The 25,736-nt window shown below is 55.2% G+C and overlaps 1 protein-coding gene across 1 annotated transcript in view; it reads left to right on the top strand.

Annotated features, from left to right (window-relative positions):
• The window catches only part of BRWD3 (bromodomain and WD repeat domain containing 3), a 46,061-nt gene extending 21,264 nt beyond the window's left edge, over positions 1-24,797 (top strand). The window contains 27 exon segments of the mRNA XM_061574879.1: positions 56-193; positions 1,221-1,383; positions 2,275-2,368; positions 3,283-3,393; positions 3,395-3,436; positions 4,180-4,259; positions 4,690-4,885; positions 5,552-5,668; positions 6,627-6,734; positions 7,479-7,603; positions 7,761-7,843; positions 8,545-8,656; positions 9,315-9,376; positions 10,156-10,283; positions 10,285-10,312; positions 11,279-11,399; positions 12,492-12,617; positions 12,754-12,844; positions 13,245-13,298; positions 13,873-13,914; positions 13,916-14,017; positions 15,310-15,462; positions 16,392-16,558; positions 16,706-16,811; positions 17,164-17,419; positions 17,931-18,236; positions 19,142-24,797. Of these exon segments, the coding sequence (XP_061430863.1) occupies positions 56-193; positions 1,221-1,383; positions 2,275-2,368; positions 3,283-3,393; positions 3,395-3,436; positions 4,180-4,259; positions 4,690-4,885; positions 5,552-5,668; positions 6,627-6,734; positions 7,479-7,603; positions 7,761-7,843; positions 8,545-8,656; positions 9,315-9,376; positions 10,156-10,283; positions 10,285-10,312; positions 11,279-11,399; positions 12,492-12,617; positions 12,754-12,844; positions 13,245-13,298; positions 13,873-13,914; positions 13,916-14,017; positions 15,310-15,462; positions 16,392-16,558; positions 16,706-16,811; positions 17,164-17,419; positions 17,931-18,236; positions 19,142-20,187 (4,157 nt within the window). The 3' untranslated portion in view covers positions 20,188-24,797.
• The last annotated feature ends 939 nt before the right edge of the window (positions 24,798-25,736 follow it).

Consider the following 25,736-nt stretch of genomic DNA (forward strand, 5'->3'; position numbering starts at 1 on the left):
TGGGCCCTTCGCCCCCCCCCCCCAACCATCCTGCGGCAATGATCGCCGTCACAAGTTGAGGGAAGCATCCTGGACAACATGATCCTGCGTCTCCAGCGTGAACAGGACGAGCGTGCGGTAGCCACGGGGCAGGACGAGCCCTCCTCCGAGTTGTCGCCGGTGTCGCTGACGGTGCATCCTCCGCCGTCTTCCGGTACGACGAGCGAGCGGGAGGGGAGAGAGGCGGGAGAGTGCGAGGGGGTAGGAGGGGGGAGAGTAGAGTGAGGGGTGGGGGGAGAGCTAGGAGAGAGCGTGGAGGGGAGTAGTAAGAAGGAAACTCAACTAAACTAAAACACTTTTTTCAAATTTTCTTGCTGTGGATTTCACACCTGATGGTGGTTGCTTGTGTTGCAGCCGTAACGTCGTGATAATTTTTTTTTATTGTTTTATATTTATATTATTTTATTATTTCCCTTCTACGTGACTTTACCGAAAGAACCAAGAATATGAATCTCTGCAGTTACGAAAGCTTTAAATCCAAATTTTAATAAATTTTTCTTTTACCAAGTAAGCCCCACTGAACTATATAGCTCTCTTTCAGACATGATATGGCCACTAATGATATCTTAACAAAGTGGCTTATCATGCGGAAATGTATGTGGAGGGAAAATCGAAGGACCCCAGAGAAAAATCCACGCGACCACGGGGAGAGTCATGCAAACTCCAAATATACAACAGGCGGCAGGGTCGGGATCGAACTCGCGACCTCCTGTATACCAGGCGAGGTAGTTAACATCTTGCCACTGTCGCGCCCGCTGAAGGGATACGTAGGCAGCGACGAGACGAGCCCATAGAGAATACTGAAGATGCTGAACGCTTTTAAAATTAAAATCAAGGGATTCTAGATTTGAAGCTTTCGTGACTGCAAGGATTCACTCTTAGGTTTTTTCGGTAAAGTCGCGTAGGTAAAAAATTATAATAAAATAAAAGAATAAATGAAAATAACTAAATTAAATCACGACGTTTCAGAGGCAACGTGACTTTACCGAAAAAACCCAAGAGTATAAAATCATGGGATTTGATTTGGAGCCAGTGGAGGGCTTGGAGTAATTGGTCTCGTTTACGGGTGAGAAGGAGGGCGACCATCTGCATCGTTAACTGTGCAAAGCGCGGCCTCGTTGAAGACCTGCGACAAAACTAACGTGACGCTGAAACGCTCGGCGCGTCGTGTCGCGGGGCAGAGAGCGAGACGCCGCGGAGGAGCCCGGGTCCTCGTCGGCGGAGCGGGCAGGTGGAGGGCATGCGGCAGAACGTGGCGCAGAGCCGCTTCAATACCGCCTCGGGGGACCTGCTGGCCTGGAACAACCGCCTCGTGGTGCCCGAGGTGGCGCCGGGCCTCAGCAGGTGGTCACGCGCTCCCCCTCCACAATTCCCCCCCTCCTCCCCCCCTCCCCCCGCCTATCAGTCATCGCACGCACGCGCAGAGAGGCAGGCCACTCAATCAGAGCATGGCCGTGCGACGGCTGATGAAGGGCACGGAGCGGCGATTTCCGTGGCAGATGTTTTGTTGTTCAGGGTTGCAACTGGGATGGATTCCCACCGGAGCACGGAACGTGCAGTACCAATGTGGATTTTGTCTCGCGACCCTCTGCTGCCTACCATCTAGCCACGTACCTGCCGTGCACGATCGCCACCCGTCGAAGCGCTCAGCTCTGTTTGGCTTCCGAGATCTGTTGAGATCGGGCGTGTTCTGGATACGTATATATCCACACACGATTAAATAACGGTCCGAGACCAAGGTGGCCAAAACCGACTGTAGAGGCGCAGCCAATGGCTAATTCTTCAATATCGTTAGCAACGGAGTCGGACTTGGGTAGTCTCGGGGGCGCTCACTCCACAGCTGGTGATAGTGTAGCGAGGATTGTGGTGTCCGCGTGTTGCCACCACCACTCTCTGGCTGTTGATGACATGAGAGGTGTGTGCATGCGTGTGTGGAGAGTGGTAGTGGTTCTCGCTCACGGCCACCAACACACCAACACCAGTAGTGATTGTCTGAAGCAGTCTTGGGCCTCCCCTAGGCTGACTGCCTCATGAGTACCTGGTGCGGTGTGTAAATGTCGTCACTGGGGAGACAAAGCTGGCAGGGCGTGGTGCTGGCCACCCACCCCCACCGTGTGCCGTTCCTGCCTTCATAGGTGCTTGCCCCAACAGTCTGGTGACGGCTATAGCGGCGGGGGGGGGGGGGATCTTTGTCATTGTGTGCCTGCGTGTGTGCGTACACGTGCCCGCGAACAGCACGCAGGAGGGCTACCGCCACGCCAAAGGCGTCGAGGAATCCGACATCTACGAGAGGGAGAAGAGGAGGAAGCCGATCTCCGCCGCACACAGGGTGAGAGACTCCGCCGTTTTGTCGGCATGCCACTCCCTCCGTCCAGCGGAAAATGTGACGGCATTCTTTTGTGCGCCGCGTGTATGTGTGTGGTGTGTGCGTCTACCTACGATGGAAGTGTGTGAAAAAAATAAGCTTTGGTTCATCGGATTCCTCCAGTATAAATACATATTCTGATTCTTGTGATCCTGTGTAGTGGTTGGTGTAATGGGTTACGAACCCGGCGACCCGAGTCCCGTTCATTACCAATAATAATCGGCTAGAATTGAACCGGTCCTGGGCCTGCTCTAGGCTTGCTTTTCCTTAAATGGGAGTACCTGATGTGGTGTGTAAACATCAACACTGGGGAGAGAAATGTGGCCCGGGCGTGATGTTGGCCACTCATCCCCTCGTGTGCCGTGCTGGTTTTGATAGATTCTACTCGCTAACAGCACTTGTCCAAACCAGTATTTTAAGGCTAATCGCGGGATATTTGTCTTTGTGTACATGTGCACCCACACTGTACTGATAAAAATGTCTCCCATCACCCCCAACGTAGATGTACAGTGCATTCTTCATGGGTACATGTTGCAGTGATTCAAACATCCTGCGCTGGGGAAACAAAGGCAGCCCCAGGCATGGTTCTGGCCCAGAGGTCGCAATCGAGTACCCGATACCCGTACCCTACCCGATACCCGGCTACCCATACCCGGCCGGGTACGGGCACGGGTACCCGTTTGCGACCCTGGTGCGGCCGGGTACGGGTAAGGAATCAAAACCCGTTTGCGACCTCTATTCTGGCCACACGATTCCATCGTGGATGCTTACCAACAAACAGTCCTTGCCCCAACAGTCAGTCAAAGGCAATGATGGGAGGGGGGGGGGAGTTTTGTCTCTTGTCTCTGTACCTACGATCTCGCTTCCCGCCGCCACAGTCCGACTCTCCCAACGTGGCCGCCAAGGGCCTGAAGCAGCGGAGGAAGCAGGCCTCGCACGGCGGCCTCCACGGCTACCGCACGCGCTCCACGCTCGAGGAGCCCGGACGGACCGGCCCCGCTGCGCCGTGCCGCCTACGACAGCTCGTCGGACGTACGTTGCAGGCCCCCCCCAACATGCGCTCGCTCACTCCGGCCACGGGCTCGCGCAGTCGCCTGTAGACTCGTGTAGATACCACTGACTCTCTGACTTCCGTTAATTGAGAAACTGCCTCCGCTCACGTTGTCGTGATATAACAATCCACGATCACATGGCTCCATCTCCTCACGGAGACGTAGACAAGTCACCATTTGGTTTACAAGCGTGACGATCAAATCCAGATGGCGGTGTGCCAACCACAGCGCCACCCATCCTCCCTGACACACAAAAGACAAAGCAAACATCTGGCCGTGTAGCCCACACAGACTTACGGGCCAAGTGCTGTTTGCGAGCCTGTTAACAAGGCCGGAATGACACACAAAGATGAAGCGTGGTGTTTTCTCGCCCCAACACACGACCGCACCAAGGCACTGCTTTAAGTCCGAATCGACGAGACCCATTAACTCACACAGACTCCCATTCTCGCTCACAGCCAACCTTGGTGACTAATATCTGAACCGGTCCCGGGCCTCCCCGAGATTAAATCGGCCTTAAATGAATAACTTGGTGCCATGTGTAAAAACACAAACATTGGAGAGAGAAGGGGTGGCAAGGCATGTCACTGCCCTCCACCCCCACCCCCTTGTGTGCATGGCGGCCTTAATTAATAGGTGCCGCGACAACAATCAAGGGCTTTTCTGGGGGACGTTTGTCTTGTGTTTGTGCGTGTGCGTGTTCACGTATGTTCCTGTGCGCAGGAGAACCGCACGGGTGGCCCCAGTGGGGCATCGTCGTCGGACGATGGCGACGAGTGGCAGAGCGAGAGCAGCACGACCAGGTGAGCGCCCGGCAGCCGTGTCACACGGGTGGCGGCAGGGAACCGTGCAGCTATGATGATGATGATGACATTCGTGGTGGGGATGTTGATAATGGTGGTCGTGATGACTGCGGTGGTGGAAATAATAATGGTGATGATGTTTACAGTGGTAATGATGGCAACAGTGATTATAGTGATGCCAGCAATGATGGCGGTAATGGTGAAGGCGGTTCGTGGTAGTGGCCGTGATGGTGGTATTGACCGTAGATGGCGCTGTGACGGTGACGGCGGCTGACTGATGGCGGCAGTGACGACGATGATTGCGTCAGTGACGATGATGCTGTCGTCTCCTCGCCCAGCGCGTCCTCTGTAGCGGTGATGATGTCGGTAGTGATGGATGTGGCTTCGTGATGACGACGGCGATGCTCTGTGCTGTCTCCGTTGCGCCCAGCGAGTCGTCCAGCGAGTACTCGGACTGGACAGCGCAGGCCGGCGTGAACCTGCAGCCGCCGAAACGCGCCGTGCGCCGCCGCGCCGCGCAAAGGGGCCGGGGCAGCAGCTCCGACGGGGAGAGGGTGGGGGCCCCCGACGAGAGCCCCCCGGGGGGGGAGCGGCCCCGCCGGAAAACCAGAACGCGTCGACAGAAGGTGGGGGTCAACTGTGATGGCCGCCTTAGTTTGGCACGATAAGCCCCATGCGATTTGTATGTATGTACGTTGAACTTCTTTCGTACCGTACGTAGCCAACCGTGCTAAATCGGAGGTGTGGGCGAAGGACAACAAACTAAACACCAAAATGAGTTCTAAATCATTTTTATTTTATTTAGAAAACAGACAATTTGTTATCTGTAATGTGGTCGTGTGTCGCCCTCTCGGCTCGCCGACACGGCATTGATATGTGTTTAGCGTGCTGGCACGTGTGTACTCTGTTCATGCTTGTGTACATACGTACGTGTGTGTGTGCGCTTGTGTAGATGTAGTGGGAGTGGTAGTGTAACGGTTAGCGTGCTGCCGCTACGAACCCGGCGACCCCGAGGTTTGATTCTCGCTCGTGGCCAACGCATCAATGACAATAATCTGAACCGGTCCTGCACCTCCTCTAGGTCGACTCGGCCTGATATGAGTAGCTGGTGCAGTGTGTCAACATCGGCACTGGGAAAAAACAATGGCGGTCGGGCGTGGTGCTGGCCACCCACTCCCCCGTCGTGTAACTTGCCCGCCTTGATAGGTTCTCACTTAACAGCACTTGACCCCAACAGTCTGTTGAAGCTATCAGGGGGATCTTTGTCTTTGTGTGTGCGTAATGTTTTTCAGCGAGTGGCCGCCCAGCTGCTGGGACAGGGCCGTCCGGCCGAGGAGTGGCTGCCGTCTGTGTGGGTCACGCACACGGTGCCACAGCGCTGCCCCTTCGTGCCGCAGATGGGCGACGAGGTGAGAGGGGGCGCAGTCACATCATCATCATCGTTTTTGTCATGATGATGATAATGATGATCATCATCATTGTTATTATTGTCAACGATTATCGGAGTAATTCGGGGAGAGTTGGCCCGGATAATGTGAAACAAATGCAAATTGGGCGATATATTCGCATATAATATTATAATTTATTGGTTATTGTGTTTTTTAAAGTCGTCTATTTACTTGTCGACGTGGTTGCGGTCACGTTGACGCAGAGTCTCTGACCCCGCTGATGAGTGAGGAGCATCTTGATAATCATACCAGGGCCTGTGTAAATAAAAATGTGATTATTTTTATTGCAAGCTCGGTTTAATCCGCATGCTTGAACATCCTCCCACGGATAATCGGAGTTGACTCAACGGTTTGGCCGTAAATCAGTTGGATTCTTCTCTCAGATTAAATCTATGAGCCTGTGAGACTGTTTGTAATAGTAATCATCATTTTAAGTTTATATATACATATACAAAATCCTAATTTACAGCCACGAGCAGAAATCGTGCAGGGAATTTGCTGACACAAGTCTGACGCGCAGAACACGAGGCAGGGGTGTGCGGATGTAAGCCAGTGGTGACTATGCAAGTCAATTGTGATCGGGCTGAGACCAGTGACTCGCGACAGCCGTGAAGCCGGTTTGTTTAGTGACGGGCGGCTGAAACTTGGATCCAAATCCTGGTCCTGGTCCCAGGATCTTGACGGTGTCGGGCTCATCGCTCGTGACACAATATGGCCCGTCTCACCCACCCGGTTTTACCTAGTATTTTTTTTTGTTAAATAGTAAAATAAGTTGACATCCAATTCGAACGTGAAATAGCCCACGATCTTGTCTCGGATTCCATCTGCGTGCGCTTTCCTGTCGGCCTCCTCCACCGTCTCGTCGTCCGTGCCTCGCGTCTGCCCTCTACCTCCACCTCACCGCCCTCTTTTCCGGCAGGTGATGTACTTTCGACAGGGCCACGAGGCGTACGTGGAGGCTGCAAAGCGCAACAAAGTGCAGCGCATCAACCCCCGCAAGCAGCCCTGGCACAAGATCCAGCTGCGGGTTCGTCTGCCTGGCCCCCTGCTGCCACGTTATATGATTAAGTGGTCATCTTTCGCTCACTAGTTTCCGCTCCTCCCTACAATCGCTTATTTTACCGAGCTCGCCCCACGATCCCTTAATCTCTCCCCCTCGTCGTCACCGTTACTATTATCTCTTCATATTCTCATAACATGGCCACCACTCATTCTCCATTCATTCAGTCCATTCAACATAATTTATTGTAATAAATTTTACTTATGTAATTCACGCATCACAGATTCGCCCATTACCTCCTCTTGTATATTGTATTCACTTCATCCCCACCATTGCATTCATGTGCCATTCTTAATTCTCTGCAAAGCATCTTGGTTAAGGCGCTATATAAATTCCAATAAGATGAGATTTGTACCCCCTTTTCTCTCGTCACACCCAAGTCACGCCACCTTACCGGTGGGCCCTCACGGTACGGGTAGTTTTCCATTGGCTGTTTTTCTGAGCCAGAATCAAACTCGTGATACCCTGGCCTCGCAAGACATCTGAATCTTGCTCGGGGCGGGGGGAGCCAGTGAGGAAAATCATTTACGTCGTGCATTATCGCTAGTCGGTATTGCGTTGTAAAATCAACGCTGGCGCCTCCTCTGAGCCGTGCGAGGCTGGCCTGGCACTGCCCCCCCACCCTGGCTGGCTTCATCTTCAAGCCGCCTCGTGCGTACAAGAGGATGAGTGTCCCGCCCCGCCCCGCCCCCCCGTGTTTGTTCCTCGCAGGAGCAGGAGCTGGTGAAGATCGTCGGCATCAAGTACGAGGTTGGGCCTCCGACGTTGTGCTGCCTGAAGCTTGCCTTCCTGGACGCCGACACGGGGAAGCTGACGGGCGGAGCGTTCGCCATCAAGTGAGCTCGGGGCCTGGCCGGGGGCGATGCGGGGGAGTTGGCGAAATACGTGCTCCGGGCGAGCATCTTGGCGATGAAGCCGCGATGAGGTTCGAGTTCGCGAGCTGAAAGATTTCCCCCGTCTCCCCCACCGCCCGGTCTTGCTGTCCGCCCACAGGTACCACGACATGCCAGACGTCATCGACTTCCTGGTGCTGAGGCAGACGTACGACGAGGCGCGCGCTCGCAACTGGCAAGTTGGTAAGCGAGGACCACGCTCGTCGAGAAACAACAGTTGCGACGTTCCCCCTCCCCCCTCCCCTGAACATTTCAGTTTGTACGGTGTTGCGTGAAGTCCAGTCTGCCGACGCTCACGTTTACACGCTTGCTCACGCTTGTGTCTGCACGCTCGCTCGCTCGCGCCCATGTGAGTGGCGTGAAGGCGCCACGGTTAGTGCAGACGCTCTCTGAAACCTGGCGATCCGAGAAGGAATTCTGGCCACGGCTAAGATCGGTTGTTTTTATGCCGAGTGCTACGTTTTGTACAGCACTCTTAAGATACTTGATGAAAGGCCCTTTATGAATAGAATTATTATTCTCATGATTTTTGATCCTGGGCCTTCGCTAGGTTATCTATTTCATTTTTAAGCTAAACTATTTTGCCAGGTAAAGCTCACTGAGCTATGAGCTCTTTTTCCGAGGTGACCTGGCCACACATGGTGATAGCTCATCATCCGAGTGGCTGATATCATCATCGCACGCCGTAATTTATAGCAGCAACACCAGTAGAAAAATCCACGTGACCACGAGAGAAAACACTTGGAGGACTCAAATATACAACAACAGCCATCGCCAGGGTCTGGGTTTTGAACCCACGACATCCTGCGTACCAGGCGAGGGGAGATACCATCTGTGATCACCAAGCACGTGGTGCGGCGTTGTGCGTGCGTGTGCGATCGCAGGGGACCGGTTCCGCGCGGTGATCGACGAGGCGTGGTGGTATGGCACGGTGCTGCGGCAAGAACCCTTTCAGGCGCAGTACCCGGACAGCCCCTTCCAGTGCTACGCCGTGTGGTGGGTGAGGGGGGGGGTTCACCCAGTAGAGAGTAGAGCCGGTGGAGTTGACCCCTTCCTTGACAGTATTACGCTATCGTTATCATGGCGCAGGGCTGTCGTGTACGTATGTTGAACTTCTTTCGCACCGCACTTAGCCAACCATGCTAACCGGGAGGTACGGGGTGGAAGGACAAAAGGTCACGTAGGAGGAAGGTGCCCTGTGTCACAGACCTAGTCCAGCAGAGGAGAGGAGGCGATGTTGCCTTGTCATCTCAGTTGAGCAAATTTGCAGTGTGATTATCTCATGTGACAAATTAAATTTGGACCATCACGACTGACATCAGTGGAGGGTAATGTCTGAACTTGTCCTGTGCCCCCCCCCCCCAAGCCCCCTATCAACTTGTCACTGACCACTGGGGTGAGGTATGGTCAAACAACCCGCCTAGGACTGACATGGCGTGGGGTTATAGAGGCCTTCAACCAGCAGTGGTCTGATGACGAGGGCATCGAATCGTGATGCTGTAAAGTTTTACACGCATAATCGCAGTCTAAGTCGGTCCGAGAGCCAAGTCTAAGGCTTGTGTTGAAGCATGTTCACTGTGTCTGCCTCCCCCCCCCCCCCCCCGTTGTCGAGTCTAACTCAACTCGCCGTTGTCTGCGGTTTGTCTTGTCCCAGCTGGGACAACGAGGAGACGGAGCGCATGAGCCCGTGGGACATGGAGGTGATTCCGGACGATGGTACGTATCCCCTCCACCCCTGGGAGTTCCGAACCTTGCCCCCCCTCCTTTTCACCAACCTGCACTGACCAGTGTGATGAAGTATGGTCATATAAACCCCCCCCCCCTCTCCCTTACGACAGACAACATTGGGAGGCCCTCATCAGCTCTGCATTGTACATTTGTGATGATAATTTCCTATGGCCTATGAAGAGCAATTATTAGAGATTCCAAGTTATTTGGATGGTTGTTCAATCCCTCGGAGTGTTGGTGAATTGCAGATCCACCCACCCAACCTCCGACCCACCGTCTCGTCTGCTCACTCGCTCACCTACCACTCAACCACTGCTTTCAGATTCATACTTGGGGCAGTGCAAAGTTGTATGCTCCATCGTTTGTGATCGTCGCCACAGTTGCAAACAGGGGAGTGTCCACTTGTGCATTTGTGTGTCCACATCGTCCACGTGTGGAACTGAATAAGTGCTGCACATTGTTTCCGCGGAAGATGGAAGCCTGGCAGGGTGGTGGCGGTGGGCTCGCTGATGATCTGCGTGTTGTGGAAGCCGGCCAGTGTGGTGGTGGGGTTGCTGATGAGCTGTGTGTTGCGGGAGACCGGGCAGTGGTGGGCGGGCTTGTTGATCAGGTGCCCCAGGACGTTGCTTGAAGCTCACGAATTGGCCCACGCCGATTCGATGCCAAAATCTCCACGTGTCTATCTGCTGCTCTTCATGCCTGCTGGTGTGGCTAACCTCACCCGCCCTCCCACCTCCCCTCTCTCCCCCATTGCTGTGTCCCCGCAGCGCGACCGCCCCCCGAGCCGGGCTCCAGCGTGCCGCTGACGAGCGAGGAGCGCGAGTCTCTGCTCTACCGCCCGCAGGACGGCGAGTGGGGCTCGGAGCCCCGCGGGCAGCAGCGCGACCGCATCACCTGCCGCCCTCGACCAGCTGATGACGCTGGGTACGCCACCGCAATAATACGCACGGCGCACCAACACGGGTGACATTGACATCAACCGTTGATGCCGCCATCGCGTCCAGCACTCGCACTTACACGACATCCGCCGTAGGCACAGACGGCAATACTCGACACGGTCCCCGCATTCAGCACGGTGGCCGACACCACTGCCGACACCACTGCCGACACCACTGCCGACACCACTGCCGACACCACTGCCGACACCACTGCCGACACCACTGCCGACACCACTGCCGACACCACTGCCGACACCACTGCCGACACCACTGCCGACACCACTGCCGACACCACTGCCGACACCACTGCCGACACCACTGCCGACACCACTGCCGACACCACTGCCGACACCACTGCCGACACCACTGCCGACACCACTGCCGACACCACTGCCGACACCACTGCCGACACCACTGCCGACACCACTGCCGACACCACTGCCGACACCACTGCCGACACCACTGCCGACACCACTGCCGACACCACTGCCGACACCACTGCCGACACCACTGCCGACACCACTGCCGACACCACTGCCGACACCACTGCCGACACCACTGCCGACACCACTGCCGACACCACTGCCGACACCACTGCCGACACCACCACCTGGTGACCCCCATCGGCCCTTTGCCAGTCCTGTGCTGAACGAAGGCCTCACCGCAACCGTGCAGGTTGTCGTGGTGGTCGCTTGACTAAACTTCACGCTCTTCATGGCGCGTTGGTGAAGGAGGGGGAGGGGTGGGTGCCCAGGTCCGGTTCGGGTACCACTCGCACCGCTGTTAGCTGTGGCCGGCTAGCGAGCTCGGACCGCCGGGGCCTCCGTCATCCCCTTAACACGGCACCGGTTCCATTTTGAACCCCTGCCAAAGAGTTTGCCGCTGCCGTGCCGGTTAACGGCATCGGTGCGCACGGCGTCAACCTTGTCCGTTCTTGCGTCTCGTGGTGCAGACGTGACGGCACAGTTTGCGACCCCCGTGGACCTGCAGGCGTACCCCCTCTACTGCACCGTGATCGCCTACCTCACCGACCTCAGCACCATCCGCAAGAGGCTGGATAACGGCTTCTACAGGTTCGTTCAAATGTCACCTTGAGCCAACTGGCGACGGGGGTTATGGGTTTGGGCGGCCGGTCAACTTGGTCTGAGGGGCTGCTGAACCGGCACCTAACCAGGGGTGGCTCAGAGGGCAGAGCGCCTGGGTTCGAGTCCGGGTTTCAGTTGCCCCGTGATTACATCAGCTGCTTTGAGGTTAATGAGTTGGGTGACCATCAACCAAGATCGCCAATTGCATTGGTGTTGAGACACGGAATGTGGAAACTGGCACAGAGATTTCTCGTATTAAACCAACACTGCTGAAAAATATTCACTCCCAGAAGGCTGTGTGGCTGATGGGGATGTGAAGAAAAAAAACACCTAACATTTTGATGTGGAGGGGGAGGAGTATTGTCATTTTAGTTAATCATCCTCAGCCATTGTCTGTCCACGCTGGATGAAGGCCTCCCACCCCATCATTCCGCACACGAACCGATCTCATCGCTCCGTCTCCCTGCTGGTTGTACTCTTGCTCGCTCGCTGTACAGTAGAAACCCCTCTTAACGAAGGGAATTGGTTCCACGAAACGGGTCGTTAAGTGATTTGCTCGTTAAGCGAGTAGATGTTTCCACTTCAAAGTGAATGTAAACAATGCTCCAATGCTCATGAATGGACGTCGCAGATTGGCCGAGGCCTGGTCAGACCACTTTTAAGCTTGCCGATTGGCCGAAATTAGCGGTCGTGTGCTCGTCGTAAGCCCATAATTAACAGGGGAATGGTCGTGAAGCGAAGACATTGGGCTCTGGAGGCCCGTCGTTAAGCGATTAGTCAATAACAGGGGTGGTTGTTAAGAGGGGTTCTGCTGGTATAGTCATCGTTAGCAATTGATTCGTGTAACTCACTTCAGCAACTGCAGGACAAAAACAAAAACTGTGGGTGTGACGTGGCTATTGTGCATGGCGTTATTCTGCACCGACTTGGTATTATGGACTTCATTTTGTACCGCATGAACTGCGTGTGCAATCGGCAGCGCTACGGAACCGAACCGTGGAAGCCTGGCTCCGGAACAGCAATCGGTACGACGCCCTGTATTTTAACTGGCGACCCGCTTGCTCGCTCGCCCGCCCGCAGACGTTTGTCGTCGCTGATGTGGGAGGTGCGATACATCGAGCACAACGCCCGCGCCTTCAACGAGCCCGGTAGCCCCATCGTGAAGTCGGCCAAGCACGTCAGCGACCTGCTGCTGCACTTCATCAAGTGAGTCTCCTCTAGCAGCATGCGCCACTGTCTGGCCGCCCGGCCGCCTCCGCGTAATTTGTGTTTTGATATTGAAGGCCGTCGTCTCTCGCGTCGTCTCTTGCTTCCTCGCGCTCATCCTGTCGCTCAATCGCAGGGATTCGAGCTGCACGGACATCCTCACTCTGCACAACGCTCGCAAGAAGGACGAACCGGAGGAGGAGTCGGAGGTCAGCCCTGATGATGAGGTGTGTGCGTGTCACCCGTGTGGGGCACAGTGGGATGTTGGGACGATATCACCTGGCCAGCTGCTCGCTCGACCGCAACTGCTCGTTGCTCGCTTGCCAGGCTCTCCCGGCTGTCCCGCTCTGCCGTCCCACCCCCCACTGCGCACGAGTCCATCTACACGCTTACTCACCCACTCACTCAACCGGCTTGCTTTTGCGTTGATCTGCCTGCTCGCTTGTCTATTAAGCTGCTTCGTGTGGTTGGTGCGTGTGCGTTCGCGTGCGTTCGGGTGGGTATGCGTGTGTGTGTGTGCGCATGCGTGGGTGCGTGTGTGTGTGTGCGTGCGTGCGTGGGTGGTGGGTGCGTGCGTGTGTGTGCGTGTGCTGCCCGTGCTTTGTTGTGACTGGATTGTGATTTCAGGAGGAGCACGAGGAGGATCGGGAAGCTCCCAGCACGTCCACCGGGAGACTCCGGGTAAAACACGTTCACCACGTACACCACCACCTCATAAAGACAAAGATCCCCCGTGTAGCCTTAACAACACCACACCAAGTACTCATTTCAGGCTGAGTCGACCTAGAGGAGGCCCAGCACCGGTTCAGACTTTTGCCACAATTATTAGTCGTGAGTGGGAATCTAACACGGGTCGCTGGGTTCGTAAGCGCAGTGCACTGTATGCTGCTCGACCACTCCCCACGCTTACTCACAGACACACCCACGCTCGCATACAGACGCACACCAAAGCGCGCATACTAGCCGGCGCACATGCAAATGCAAATAAACTCGCATGCAGGCAACTACACTGTTTCCAATGTCAGCGCGGCAAGTCACTTGCACCACTACACCGTGGTCAGTGCAGCAAGCCACAGGTACGGAAGTGACTGTCCACTGCCAGTGGTGTCATCCAAGAAATCCCATTTCGACCTCGGTCGGGTGAAGGTTCCCCGACCCCTGAGTTTCGGGTTTTTGATAACGAGCGTCGTTCGCTTTGTAAACGTGCTGTCCCTTCCCTCCCTCCCTCCCCCCCCCCCTCTCTAACCCCTGGCAGAAGCGCCGCACGCAGCGCTACCGGCGCGAGTCGGCCTACAACTATTGCGGCGTGGAAGCAGCAGTGCAGGCAGCTGGTGAGCGTCATCCTGGAGCGCGAGGACTCGGAGCCGTTCCGCCAGCCCGTGGACCCCATCGTGTACCCGGTACCTACGCAGTCCCGCCGTCACCACCGCCACCACCACCGTCGTCATTTTCTGTTTATTTACTTCGCGTTTCCCATGCTGTGCCTGGTGGGCGTACGGCTTTAGAATCGGCCGTTCGCGTATGCACGCCGCGCCCTCCTATTGTGCGCGTGCCCGGTTCCGCGAGCGTGCAGACGGTAACGGAACCAGGCGAGGCCCAGCTGAGCTCTATAGCTCTCTGTCAGAAGCCGACCTACCCACAAATAGCAGCCTGGCCACAAATTCTCCAATCGCACGTTGAGAACCGCAGGACCCAGAGAAAATTCCACGCGAACACGATAAGAACATGCACATGAATTATACAGGCGTCGGGGTCTGGGTTGAACCCCCACGACCTTCTGCATACCGGGTGAGGGAGTTAACATCTTGCCACCGTGGCTGAATCGAAAGCGCGTGACCCACGACGGCCGATCAGATCCGGATCGCCGGCTTCCAAAGCTAAAGCCGTCGCGTGGCTTTTAACACATGGATACATCGGCCTCGGGGTTGACATTCACTCAGCTGTATATACCAAAGTATTTCGGTTGGAGTTTATTTTAGTTGACCAACCATCGCAATGTAATAATAATGAATTTCAAACACCCTTAAACAATCGTACTCAGGATGACGTCGGATCACAGAGCTTTGGGCAATTAACGGCAACCATATACTCTTAGGTTTTTTCGGTAAAGTCACGTAGGAAAAAATAAATAATATAATAATAATAGAAATAAAATAATAAATCACGACGTTTCAGAGGCAACACAAGTCTCCGTCATCAGGTGGAACCGTCACAGCTAAAATTTACTGTATTAGCTGTGACGGTCCCACCTGATGACGGAGGCCTGTGTTGCCTCCGAAACGTCGTGATTTATTATTTTCTATTATTTGTATTATTTATTTTTACCTACGTGACTTTACCGAAAAAACCTAAGAGTACGAATCCTTGCAGTCACGAAAGCTTCAAATCTCGAATTAATGGCAACCAGTTTCTGGCAACCTTTTAGCTTGTAGTTTTCCACGCCTACGTCATAAAAACTGCACATGATACAAATTCTACAGCATTTGGAGATGCAACTGCCACGGATGATGCTGTTATATACACAGAAATACAATCATTATTTTAATTGTGGGGAAGCTTACCCTAAATTCTGGCTTAGCCTGGCTTTGGGAAGTTTTCCTGTACGTGGTTCTTGCCGAGGTGGTGTGGGTGGAGGGGTGGGGTGGGGGGCTTTCCTTTAACCATTATCCGTGTGGTTGCGCGCTGGCTGCAGGACTATCGCACCATCATCCCGACGCCCATGGACCTGGGCACGGTGCGAGAACGTCTGCGGGAGGACACGTACCGCGACCCCGTCGACTTCTGCAAGGACGTGCGCCTCATCTTTTCCAACGCCAAGGCCTACACGCCCAACAAGAAGTCTCGGGTGGGTTAGCAGTTACACGTCTCCCTGGGGTTGTGACGTAGCCTGGCCTGGCCTGGCCGCTAGCGTGTGTTTGTTCGCCGTGATTTTGCACCTACGATTTAGCATGGTTGGCTTGCGTACGGGTGCGGAAGACCTTCTACATACATAGGTACGTAATACTGCGGTGTGTGTTAACCGTTAAAAATACTCCTCCGACTACGTGCAGTCTGTCTGCTTCACTTGCAGTGGGACGTTAAAGATCCCGTGACGCCATTCGCAAGAGGGGGGCGAATTGTGCGGCCGGTGTCACTGGCCAAATTTGTTACATTTTGAACAAAAATCGCACCGCGAGTTACACGGTCGGAATATACCCGGCGGTCATCGCCCGCCACCCGTGGAAAATTTGAGGGACGCCCTCCTGAAAAAGAGAAAAGCGTGACTTGGGTTAGACTTTCCTGGGCAAACAAACGTGCTGATTGTAATAATAAATAAAAGCTGATTGATGTTTAATGGACCCCTCCTCTCTCTCCGTGCGTGTGTGGGGAGCGGTGGCGGAGTGGTTCACGCGCTGCGCTAAGAACCCGGCGACCTGTGATCCCCGCTCAACGACCATAAACGGTGGTGAAAATCTGACCCGTTCCTGGGCGTTTCCCCTAGGTCGACTCGGCCTCAAATTAGTACACGGTGCGATGCGTGAACATGGCCACACTGCAATTCTGGTCCTTCATAGGTTGCTACGCACTAACAGCACTCGCCCCAAGAGTCTGTTAAGGCTACACGGCGGGGGGGATCTTTGTCTTTTGTGAGCTGGTGTGCGTGGTGAACGTGTTTTTTCTTTACCCCGGAGTTTCCCGGTGGACGTGATGTGGGCCGCCCTCCCGATCCTCCTCGTGCTCCTCCTGAAATCGCAACCCGGCCGCAACAACTCTTCGTCCGTGTGCATGGCTCAGATCTACGGCATGACGCTGCGTCTGTCGGCGCTCTTTGAAGAGCACATCCGCGGCATCGTCTCCGAGTACAAGTCGGCGCTGCGCTACCACGAGCGGCGGGAGCGCGCCGCCTGCCGCGGGAAGCGTGCCAAGCACGTCCGGTCTGGCTCCAGCAGCCGCAATTCCAGGTATGCCGTGTGTGTGTGTGTGTGTGCTTTTCCTGCACGTCCACGCTGCTTGTGTATTGTCTGCTTCTCGTGCACTTCTGTGCCTCCTGGCCATAGGTGGGTAAAACCGCATTCAAATTCCAAATGTACCTGCGCGTGTGACTCCAGCCCGGAGGTCAGGAAACGTGTGAAGGCCCAGACGAGGAACCCGAACGACGCGTCGTCGTCATCGTCGTCGTCGTCATCCTCATCGTCATCAGACGTCGCTGGGATGGTACGTGACCTCCACTCTACAAGCGCGCACAGACAGACAAAGATCCCCTGTACAGCCTTTTTTTTTATAGACTATTGAGACAAGTGCTGTTAGCGAGTAGCACATATGAAGGCCGGCACGGCAAACGACATTTACACACCGCACTCGGTGCTACTTGAGGCCGATTTGGCCTTGTGGGAGGCCCAGGACCGGTTCAGATAATCGTCATTTGTATTGGCCGTGAGCGAGAATCGAACTCTGGTCGCCGGGTTCGTAGCGCAGCGCGCTAACCGCTACACGACAATCGCGCACACATGCACCACACACACACGTGGCAGAGTAGTAATGTCACTCTCCTCTTGACGATGTCGAGGGAGTGCAGGCCTCTGCCCGGCCATCGTCTTCGTCTTCAGGGGCGGCCATGATGTCGCACGGCGGAGCGGCGGGCAAGGGGGCGGCCACCGCCGCCTCGGGGAGGACCAGCGAGGTCCCCGGCCGACCCGGCCGCTCCTCGGCGGAGGCGGGCGGAGCAGCCATGATGTCGTCGTCATCGTCGTCAACGTCTTCGTCGGCGGTGGGGATGACGACGCGAGGAGGCAAGGGTCGCGGGGTCGCGGCCACTGCGGCTGGTGAGTGGTGGCGCCGTGGTTTGGTCCGCACGGCCCAAGTCCAGCCTGTGTCCTCCACGCCCAGTAAATGCCGCACACCCGAACCGGTCTGCACTCTGGCGCCGCGTTGCTTTCGTGTTTGCACCCTGTCCTTGCCTGCAACAACCCTCCTGCCTTGTGTGCCCAGTCACGTATGTTGCATGAGCAGTGAGTGACAGCCCTGCGAAAATGCTAGACTCTGGGTTAGTGGTTAGGGTTGGTGGCATGGTTCAGGGCATGCTTTTGGTTTGTGTTAGTGAAACGGTTAAGGTTAGCGGTAGGTTTAAAGTTAGTGGTAAGATTCGGGGGATGCATAGGGTTAGTAGTCTGTTTAGGGGTATGCGTGTACGTATATTGAACGTATTTCGCACCGTACGGCGAAAGACAACCAAACTAAACAGGACTCGGTCTAAACGGCTCCAGCTCGGACTCGCCTTGCGTGCCGCCGCCAGGCTCCCGTTTTGGTGACTCGTGGTTGTCGTCCCGTGTCCAGTGACCAACGGAAGAGCTGGCGCTGCCCCCATCGGCCGCCGTGGGCGCCCCGCTCACCGCGTGTTCCGGTGTGCGCTGCCAGGGGGTGCGGAGGACGAGGGCTCGCGGCCCCCGGTGTGCAACAGCAAGAGGAAAAGTGCCGATGTGTCGTCGTCGTCATCCTCGTCGTCGTCATCGTCTTCATCGTCGTCGTCATCGTCGTCGTCAAAAGCGACGACGACGCACGGGAAGGCGGAGAACGCGAGTGGCAAGCGTCGGCACCGGCCCGGACGGCGATCAGGAGCTGGCAAGCCAGAGCTCGCCGACGGTGAGCACCGTCCGCATAGCTCGCTCGTTCGTGTGCCTACCCGCTCGCTCATTCATACACAGACGGTCGCCGGTTTACGGAAAGGTTAGGTTCCTGAGAACGATACATAAACCCGAATTTTTTGGATGTCGGAAACTGAACAATTTTCCCCCGAATTCAACGATAAAATCGCATAGTCGGAGTTATTTTTCTGTGTACTCTATCGCGCTGTCATCTGTTTTCTATCGCTACCTGTATGGAACATTGCATCTAATTGTTTATGAATACCACGAAACATTTTAATTTTAATTGTTAACAGAAAGCAGTCGCTTCCGAATGTTTGATCACTGTTGGCCGAGACCCATGAGCAATCGAAAGTAATTAGAGTAAATAACTCCTGAAATAAACTTAAAATGAAGAAAACTAGCAATAAACATGGGGGAAAAAAGGTCGTTCTAAACATACAAAACAAACAATTACATAACACTACGAAAAATTCCATTTACCTTAATCCTCGTGAAGTTCATGCGAGAGGCGTAAGGCTTTTCCCACCTCGCTCCACGGTATTCATCCACAACCTCACCGCGCTGCACTACTTGCGGTTATGTAACTAACGCAAACATTTCTGCATATAGATTTTTTTTTTACGTGATTAATGAGAACATTTCCGTAAGGTCGGATTTCCGCAAGTCGGGTCTTCCGAAACCCTCGCTTGTGCAAGCCCCTGCCAACCAGCTTGACTTACTTTCCTGTCCGTTCGCCCGCTCGCTCACTTGCACGCTAATTCGCTGGCTTGCTCGCTTCGTTGGGCACTCACTCCCTGCCCACTCTGACTCATTCACCATCGTTACCCTCCCCCACCACTCATGCCCCCGCTAACTCTCCCACTCGCTCGTTGCCTGGTGGTGTTTATCGGTCGTGTGGAGGCGGAGGAGAGAGGCGGCTCAACGGCCACGGCTCGCGGAGGCCCCGCGCCTCCTCCGCCGCCGCCTCCTCCGCGCGCGCCACACCCGCCAAGCGTCTCCCGAGCAGCGAGTCCGAGTCGAGCGACGACACGGACGACGACGACGACGACGACGGGCGGGCGGGCGACGCAGCGGCGAAGAAGAAAGCCAACGACGACGGGAAGAAAGACGGCGTCGAGAAGGGGCGTGGGGGGGACCGCCGCGAGGACGGCTCCGACGACCACCTGGACGTGATCTCCGGCCCCGACTCGCCGTCGCCGTCGTCCGACAGCGGCAGCGACTTCGACGACGGCGGCAGCGTCTGCAGCGGCGCCCGCCGGGGGCCGGGCCGAACCCGGGCGAGTCGGGCGCCCCGCCCCGTCACGCGCGCCAACGCCGTGCGCGGCGTCGCCAAGAGGCCCGTGGGCCGCCCGCCCAAGCGGAGGCGCGGCGTTCCAGGCCGCTGGGCCCAGCCCGTGGCGGGCGCGGCCGCGGAGACCGAAACGGCGGTGGCCGCGGCGGCGGAGGTGGCCGCGGAGGCTGATGCGGCGGCGACGCCCAGCTCGGGCAGGCGAACGCGGGGCCGCGCGCGGAAGAGGCCACGGAGGGACTCGCCAGCGGGCCGCGGGACGGCGCCGGCCTCCAAGAGGGGCAGGGGCTCGATGCGGACGCGAAACCAGGGCAAGCGAACGATCCGCTATGTGGACGATCAAGGGGACGGCTCGGATGGGTCCGACGAATCGGACGGCTCGGAAGGCTCCGATGGCTCCGAAGGGTCGGGCGGGTCGGGCGGGTCGGGCGGGTCGGATGGGTCAGATGTAGCGGACGTGGGGGCGGAGAGAAGGAGGAGGAGGAGGGTGGCCGTGGAAGAGGGCTCGGAGGAGGACGAGGGCTCGGAGGAGGGCGAGTTCCCTGCGGGCGACGCCAGTGAAGGCTTCGCGAGCGATGACATCAGCCTCGGCATGTCAAGCAGGGGCCGGGTTCGCAAGATGTCGGAGCGCGCCAAGGCGAGCCTCATCGGGTGGTAGCGGCGACACGGTGGTGAACGTTTAATAAGTAAAATTGTTTGGAGACTCTATTTTTTTTTTGGAAACGATCAAAAACGGGCATTTCCGCTGAGGCCGCGGTGTGCGGAGGGGCGGCGCGTGACAGCCGGCTGCTACTGGGCGGACGAGCAGCGAGCGACGCGTTTGGTTACGCGCGGCGTGCGACTGGCACGCGTCTGAGCAGCGGGAACCTTTTTTGGCAAAAGCAAAAAACGAATATGTGATTTTGACAGCCTTCACCTTGTACATACCAAGTGGATTGTGATACTAAAGTAGTGCCATTGCCGAGGAGAGAACGTATAACAGCCATACATACCCCTCAGTGACGCACACTGCCAACTACAAACTCGCTCGACAATACCCCTCCCCCGTGGTTTTCTTGACGTACCAGTGAGAAGCTGCACAGCCCGACAGCTTGAGTCCCATCACTCAGCGGTTGAATCAATGGCGAAAGTTTCTTAAACACCTACCCCATCTCCCCCCCCTCCCCCATTCCCGCCCCACCCCCTCTCCTGCCCGCCATTCCACCCAGCGACAGTATAAATCGGTCCACAGCAGTCAGCCGATCAGCAGGCCACGTGTGGTGGGGTAAAGTGTGGGTACTATCACCTCTTCCAAGATGTCGTGGAAGAGCCAGAGGGTGGTCTCTCCATCTCCCGTCTAGTGGGGGAAGAGGCACCTTCCGCCAGCGGTGGTGGCATCGGCAAGCAATTGCGGGGCTGCACATTTGCTTAAACTTTGTACCTTTTACCTGCCTGGTGAGCGCGCACCTCGGAAGTGTTCTTTGTGTGAACGCGACCGATGAATCATTCTCGTGGCGCGTTTCAGGATCGGCGGTGTGGTCCGTGAGCGATGCCATCCCTGTGGGGGAGCGGCGGTATCGCAAAGGGGGGCGGTGGGGTCGGTGGATGTGGCGGCGGTGGTGATTGGGTCTCCCCTTGCCTGGTGGGTGCGACGTGGGCCCCCCCCCCCCCCCCCGCTTATTGGTTTTGGATCGTGTACAGTCTAAGCCTTGCGCCGCGCCTTTGTCGTTTGGAACTGTGTAAAATAGCGTGGTTTTTTTTGCATACCAGTTTTTACCCGATTTGAGAGAAACGGAAAAAAGAAAACCAGTTGTGATAACGGAATTGTCTCTAAATGCCAGGCCGCAATCGACTCGTACCAAAGCGCTACCTAGTGGGCAACGGCCGGAGCGCCACAACACCTTTTTGACGGAAACGTTATCGCTTGCCGACACGAGAGGGTACTTGCGTTGAGCACGTGTGTGTGTGCGTGTGCGCGTTTCTTCTCTCGCACCGTACGTAGACACCCTTGCTGATCGGAAGGTGCGGGGGAGCGGGGGGGGGAAGGACAACAAACTAAACGCAAAAAGCAGTTCTGCAGAAACGAGTTTTTCAATCTGACCGTGTCATTAGGGCGGAAGCGGGTTTTTAGCGGTTGATCTTGGTCCCGGTCCAAATTAAACGTGCTGCACTTGCCTGATGATTGCTAAACAAGGGCCCGCACAACGACGGAGCACTCTGTTGCGTGTGAATGCGCGTGCGGCTACAACGATCGCCATGTTTAATTGAAACTGGAGATACCGATGTCACACGGGACAAACACGCGCATCAACTTAGTTTGTAACACGTACACACACAGTCTTTGAATCGGCGTGTTACACAAGCACACGCTTCTCTCGTGTTTATTCAATCGGCGCCCTCTCCATCGTGTGGGGATGTACATCGACAGTGCTGTTAAGACCGGCAGGGTGCACGAGTCATCGCTGTCCCCAGCACCGTGGCACGGTCACCTTTGTTTCCCCAATGCCGATACTCGTTTGAAGTTGAGTTTACCTGCAGCGTTTTTCAGATGTCACTCGCCCAACACCACCGCTCCCAAGACTAAAGATCCCCCGTATAGCCTTAACAGACTGTAGGAGCAAGTGCCGTTGGCGAGCACCTGTGTGCAGTATGAGGGGGTGGTGGGCGGCTGGCACCACTGCCGGGCCGTCGGTCTCCCTAGTGGCGATGTTTACACACTGTACCAGGTACACTGGAGGCCGAGTTGACCTAGGGGAGGCCCAGGACCGGTTCAGGTTATCGTCACTGGCGGTGGCGGCCGTGAGCAGGAATAAAACTCGTGTCGCCAGGTTCGTCGTGCAAGCTACGCTAACCGCTCCCCCACCACTCCACACACACACAGCATCACCACTGTAACACTGGCGTTCACCCTGGGGCCACACGGGGACAGCTGCCACTGGGGGGGGGGGGGGTCGGAGTGTCCCCCCCCCCCCCCTGCTGCCAGGTTGCCTTTGTGTGTACTGCATGGGAAGTGCATATTGACGACGCATACACACGAGACCTCTCGCGTAACTGAACCTGTGGTGTGTCACACCGGCTTGTTTGCCAATAATCTGGAGCGTGTAGCGTGCAGACGATCTGAAATTGCATTTCCACGCAGAGAACCGATGAAAGCGGAAAGCTGCACCGTGCTGGGGGTCTGCAGTGAGAGGAACCCTGCCTCCCGAAGCCATGTCTCTTTTTTTCTGTAATTTTTCTTTTCTTTCTACAATGGCCGAAGTTAATTATTGTAAGCCGGTGCTTAACCGAAGGGAAAATCGTTCTTTTGGACTGCAGGGAAGAGGCAAATTGAATGTATGTGTGCGTTTGTCGCCACGCTCCCTCGGCGCACGTTTACCCAGTATAGTACCGAACGGAATTGCATCGCAATTTGGCTCAAAGTATCGCTGTGTGTATCCTACGCAAGCCTGCATTTTTAAGTCTGGGCAGTGCAGAAAATTGCATTGTGCTATACACAAACCACAGAGAAAGTCCATTAGATATCCTACACTGGATGAGAGTGGCTGTGTTAGGGGGTAGGCAGAGAGTGGACGGTGTCTGGGCATGTAACGATTAATCGATTTTAAATCGGTGCTGGCGATCGATGCACTCGCCAAAATTCGTTGCGGTGGTCTCTGTTTTACGATTCAAGCGAATGGCGTGCCGTTGAATCTGCGGTGCCAATGGGTTGAACGACGCCGAGAAAAAACGAGAGACTGTCTTCGATGTCGTAGGACAAAATAAGTTCTGATAAATCACAGCACGCGTGGAATTCTGTGCAAGGCCTCTGCAGCGCGTCCTCGGAAAGTGTTTCATTTGGCACGATCACGTCGTGATGGGAGTCGCCACCGCGAGGTGACGTCACGTGTGATGACGCCATCACCTCGGCAGACCCAAGGCTTCTCCTTTGGGGGCAGATTTTAATAATTTGCAAAGTTTGGGCTCACGTCTCGGATCAATTCGGCCGGTTTTCTGTAAGGTTTGTGAATGTACTGAAATGCCCATATTTGATCTTCGTTATGACAGTTATACTACACCCCACCCGCACCCTCCAGATGAACATGTATGTTGAACTTCTTTCGCACCGTACGTACTAATCGGAGGTGCGGGGGAAGGACAACACATTAAACACAAAATGCAGGTCTAAAGAAATGTTTCCAATCTAGATTTAAAAGTGCATAGCTCCAGTGGCTTCCTAATTTCGGAAGGGAAGAACGTTCCAGACGGCCGTAGAAGCGCATCTGAAAGCGCACGCGATGTGGTAACCGTCTTTGTTCGACGGCCAGCCAAGAAGCCCGCCCGCTGCGAGTTGAGCGGGGGAGTGAGAAGGGTGGGCAGGCTTGGTGAATCGTTACATGGCCACTCCACAGATTTTCCCCGCCTGCTGCTGTAACATCGTCACAAGATTGTGGGAGAGGTAGGATTAGGAGCGAAGCGAAATAGCTGGCTTTGAGACCACGCGCGATAGCCGCAGTTAATAATGTCGCAGCAACAGAGGGAAGAGATGCTGCGGTACAACACCATCTCCGTCATTAGTCATGTCTCGCGCTGTCGACGAAATTTAACCAAATCCGTGTCGTGACATTTTGGGGGGGGGAGTGGGTCTTCCTGTGCCCCAAGACCCCCACAAACCCAATTGGCCCCGTTACTCTAACATCACCTCCGTCCCAACGCCTCAACTCCACCTCTGCGTTCAAGTCGATGATTGATGCGTCGATGATTGATGCCAACGTCACACAGAACGCAAGTTGCGAGGGATGCCGCGCTAAAATATTCTGGGTTCCCTGAATTTCTCGTTTGCACTCCCATTTTCTCACTTTCCACGGCGCGGGACCCTAATGGTACGGGTGGTTCTTCTCCACTGGCTATTTGCCGAGCTGGAACCAAATTTTGATATCATGCCCTCACGACATCTGAATCTGGCTGGGGGGGGGGGGGAGGGGCCAGGCAGGGCCAGGTGCGGGGTTAATAATGTTCGCCGTGCTCATCTTTACGCGCCCCCCTTTGTCCATTTGCGTGCGACCGTTGGGAGCACATCACGTCGGCAGCACAGCTTCTGCAGTGGAAAAACACAACCCTGGTGCCCTCGAGAATCACGCCGGACTGGCTCGGTGGTACTGCACCTGGCATGGCTCGGTTGTGCAGTGGAAAAAGAGGCGATTTGTGTTGTCCTGAGCAATGGTACTTGTGGCCAAGTCAAAAGCGATGCTTTTTATTTTTATATCTGAAGCCAGCTTTCACGGTCGGTGTAAAATACACACTGCAACTTGGTTCCTCTGCTCCCTGTTTTCTTGTTTCCAGTGTGACGTCTGTGTTATACTCTTTTAGTTGGCAGGCTTTGTGCCCTAATTGATTTTGTTTTCCACCCCCCCAAATAACGGGACCAGTTGGCTCTTGCAGAAAGGCATCTGCCATAATTACATCTCGCTCGGGTGATAATAAATTTCGCACACTGGCTACTGCTGCTGTGGCTGTAAATGTTTGCACACCCGGGGCCCCCCTCCCCCCTTTGTTCTTACTGCTGGTCTCCCCTGGTAAGACCGGGGGGGGACAAGTGGCCATTACATTTGCCCCCCCCCCACCCTGCTCCCGTGATGTTAACTGTGTCCTGGGTGGGCGACGTTGAAGGGTGTCGACATTGCTGATCCAGGCGTGGAGTGGTGCACGCACGCCACTAAATCCAGTAAGGTCGGCAGATGGTAGATTTGCCAAACTTAAATTCTTTTGCACTCATCTTCTTGGTTCTTTCGGTAAAGTCACGTAGAAGGGAAGTAATTAAATAAATATATTGTATTTTATTACATATTATTTTATTGTTTTATTTAAATTATTTTATTACTTCCCTTCTACGTGACTTTACCGAAAGAACCACGAAGATGAATCCCTGCAGTCACGAAAGCTTTAAATCGAAATTCTTCTGCACTGCCAATTGTTTTAAGCGGTGGTCGTAAAGCAAGTAGGCTTTTTTTAGCCTGCATGTGTGGGTGTCATCTTCCCATACCTCGCGATTAGCACGGTTGACTACGTGTGGTGCGAAAGACGTTCTACATACGTGTTTGCTTCCTCGTTGCAAAAACCACTGCCCACGTTTGAAATGCTCAGAACAGCACAGTGCAGGACACTCCTGAAGCTCTTAAAACAAAGGCGAGACTAAATATATATTTAAAGCTTTCGTGACTGCAGGGGTTCATCTTCTTGGTTCTTTCGGTA

The sequence above is a fragment of the Lethenteron reissneri genome, chromosome 56, assembly GCF_015708825.2.
Source record: "Lethenteron reissneri isolate LAM-NWPU_2019-01 chromosome 56, ASM1570882v1, whole genome shotgun sequence".
Taxonomy (NCBI): domain Eukaryota; kingdom Metazoa; phylum Chordata; class Hyperoartia; order Petromyzontiformes; family Petromyzontidae; genus Lethenteron; species Lethenteron reissneri.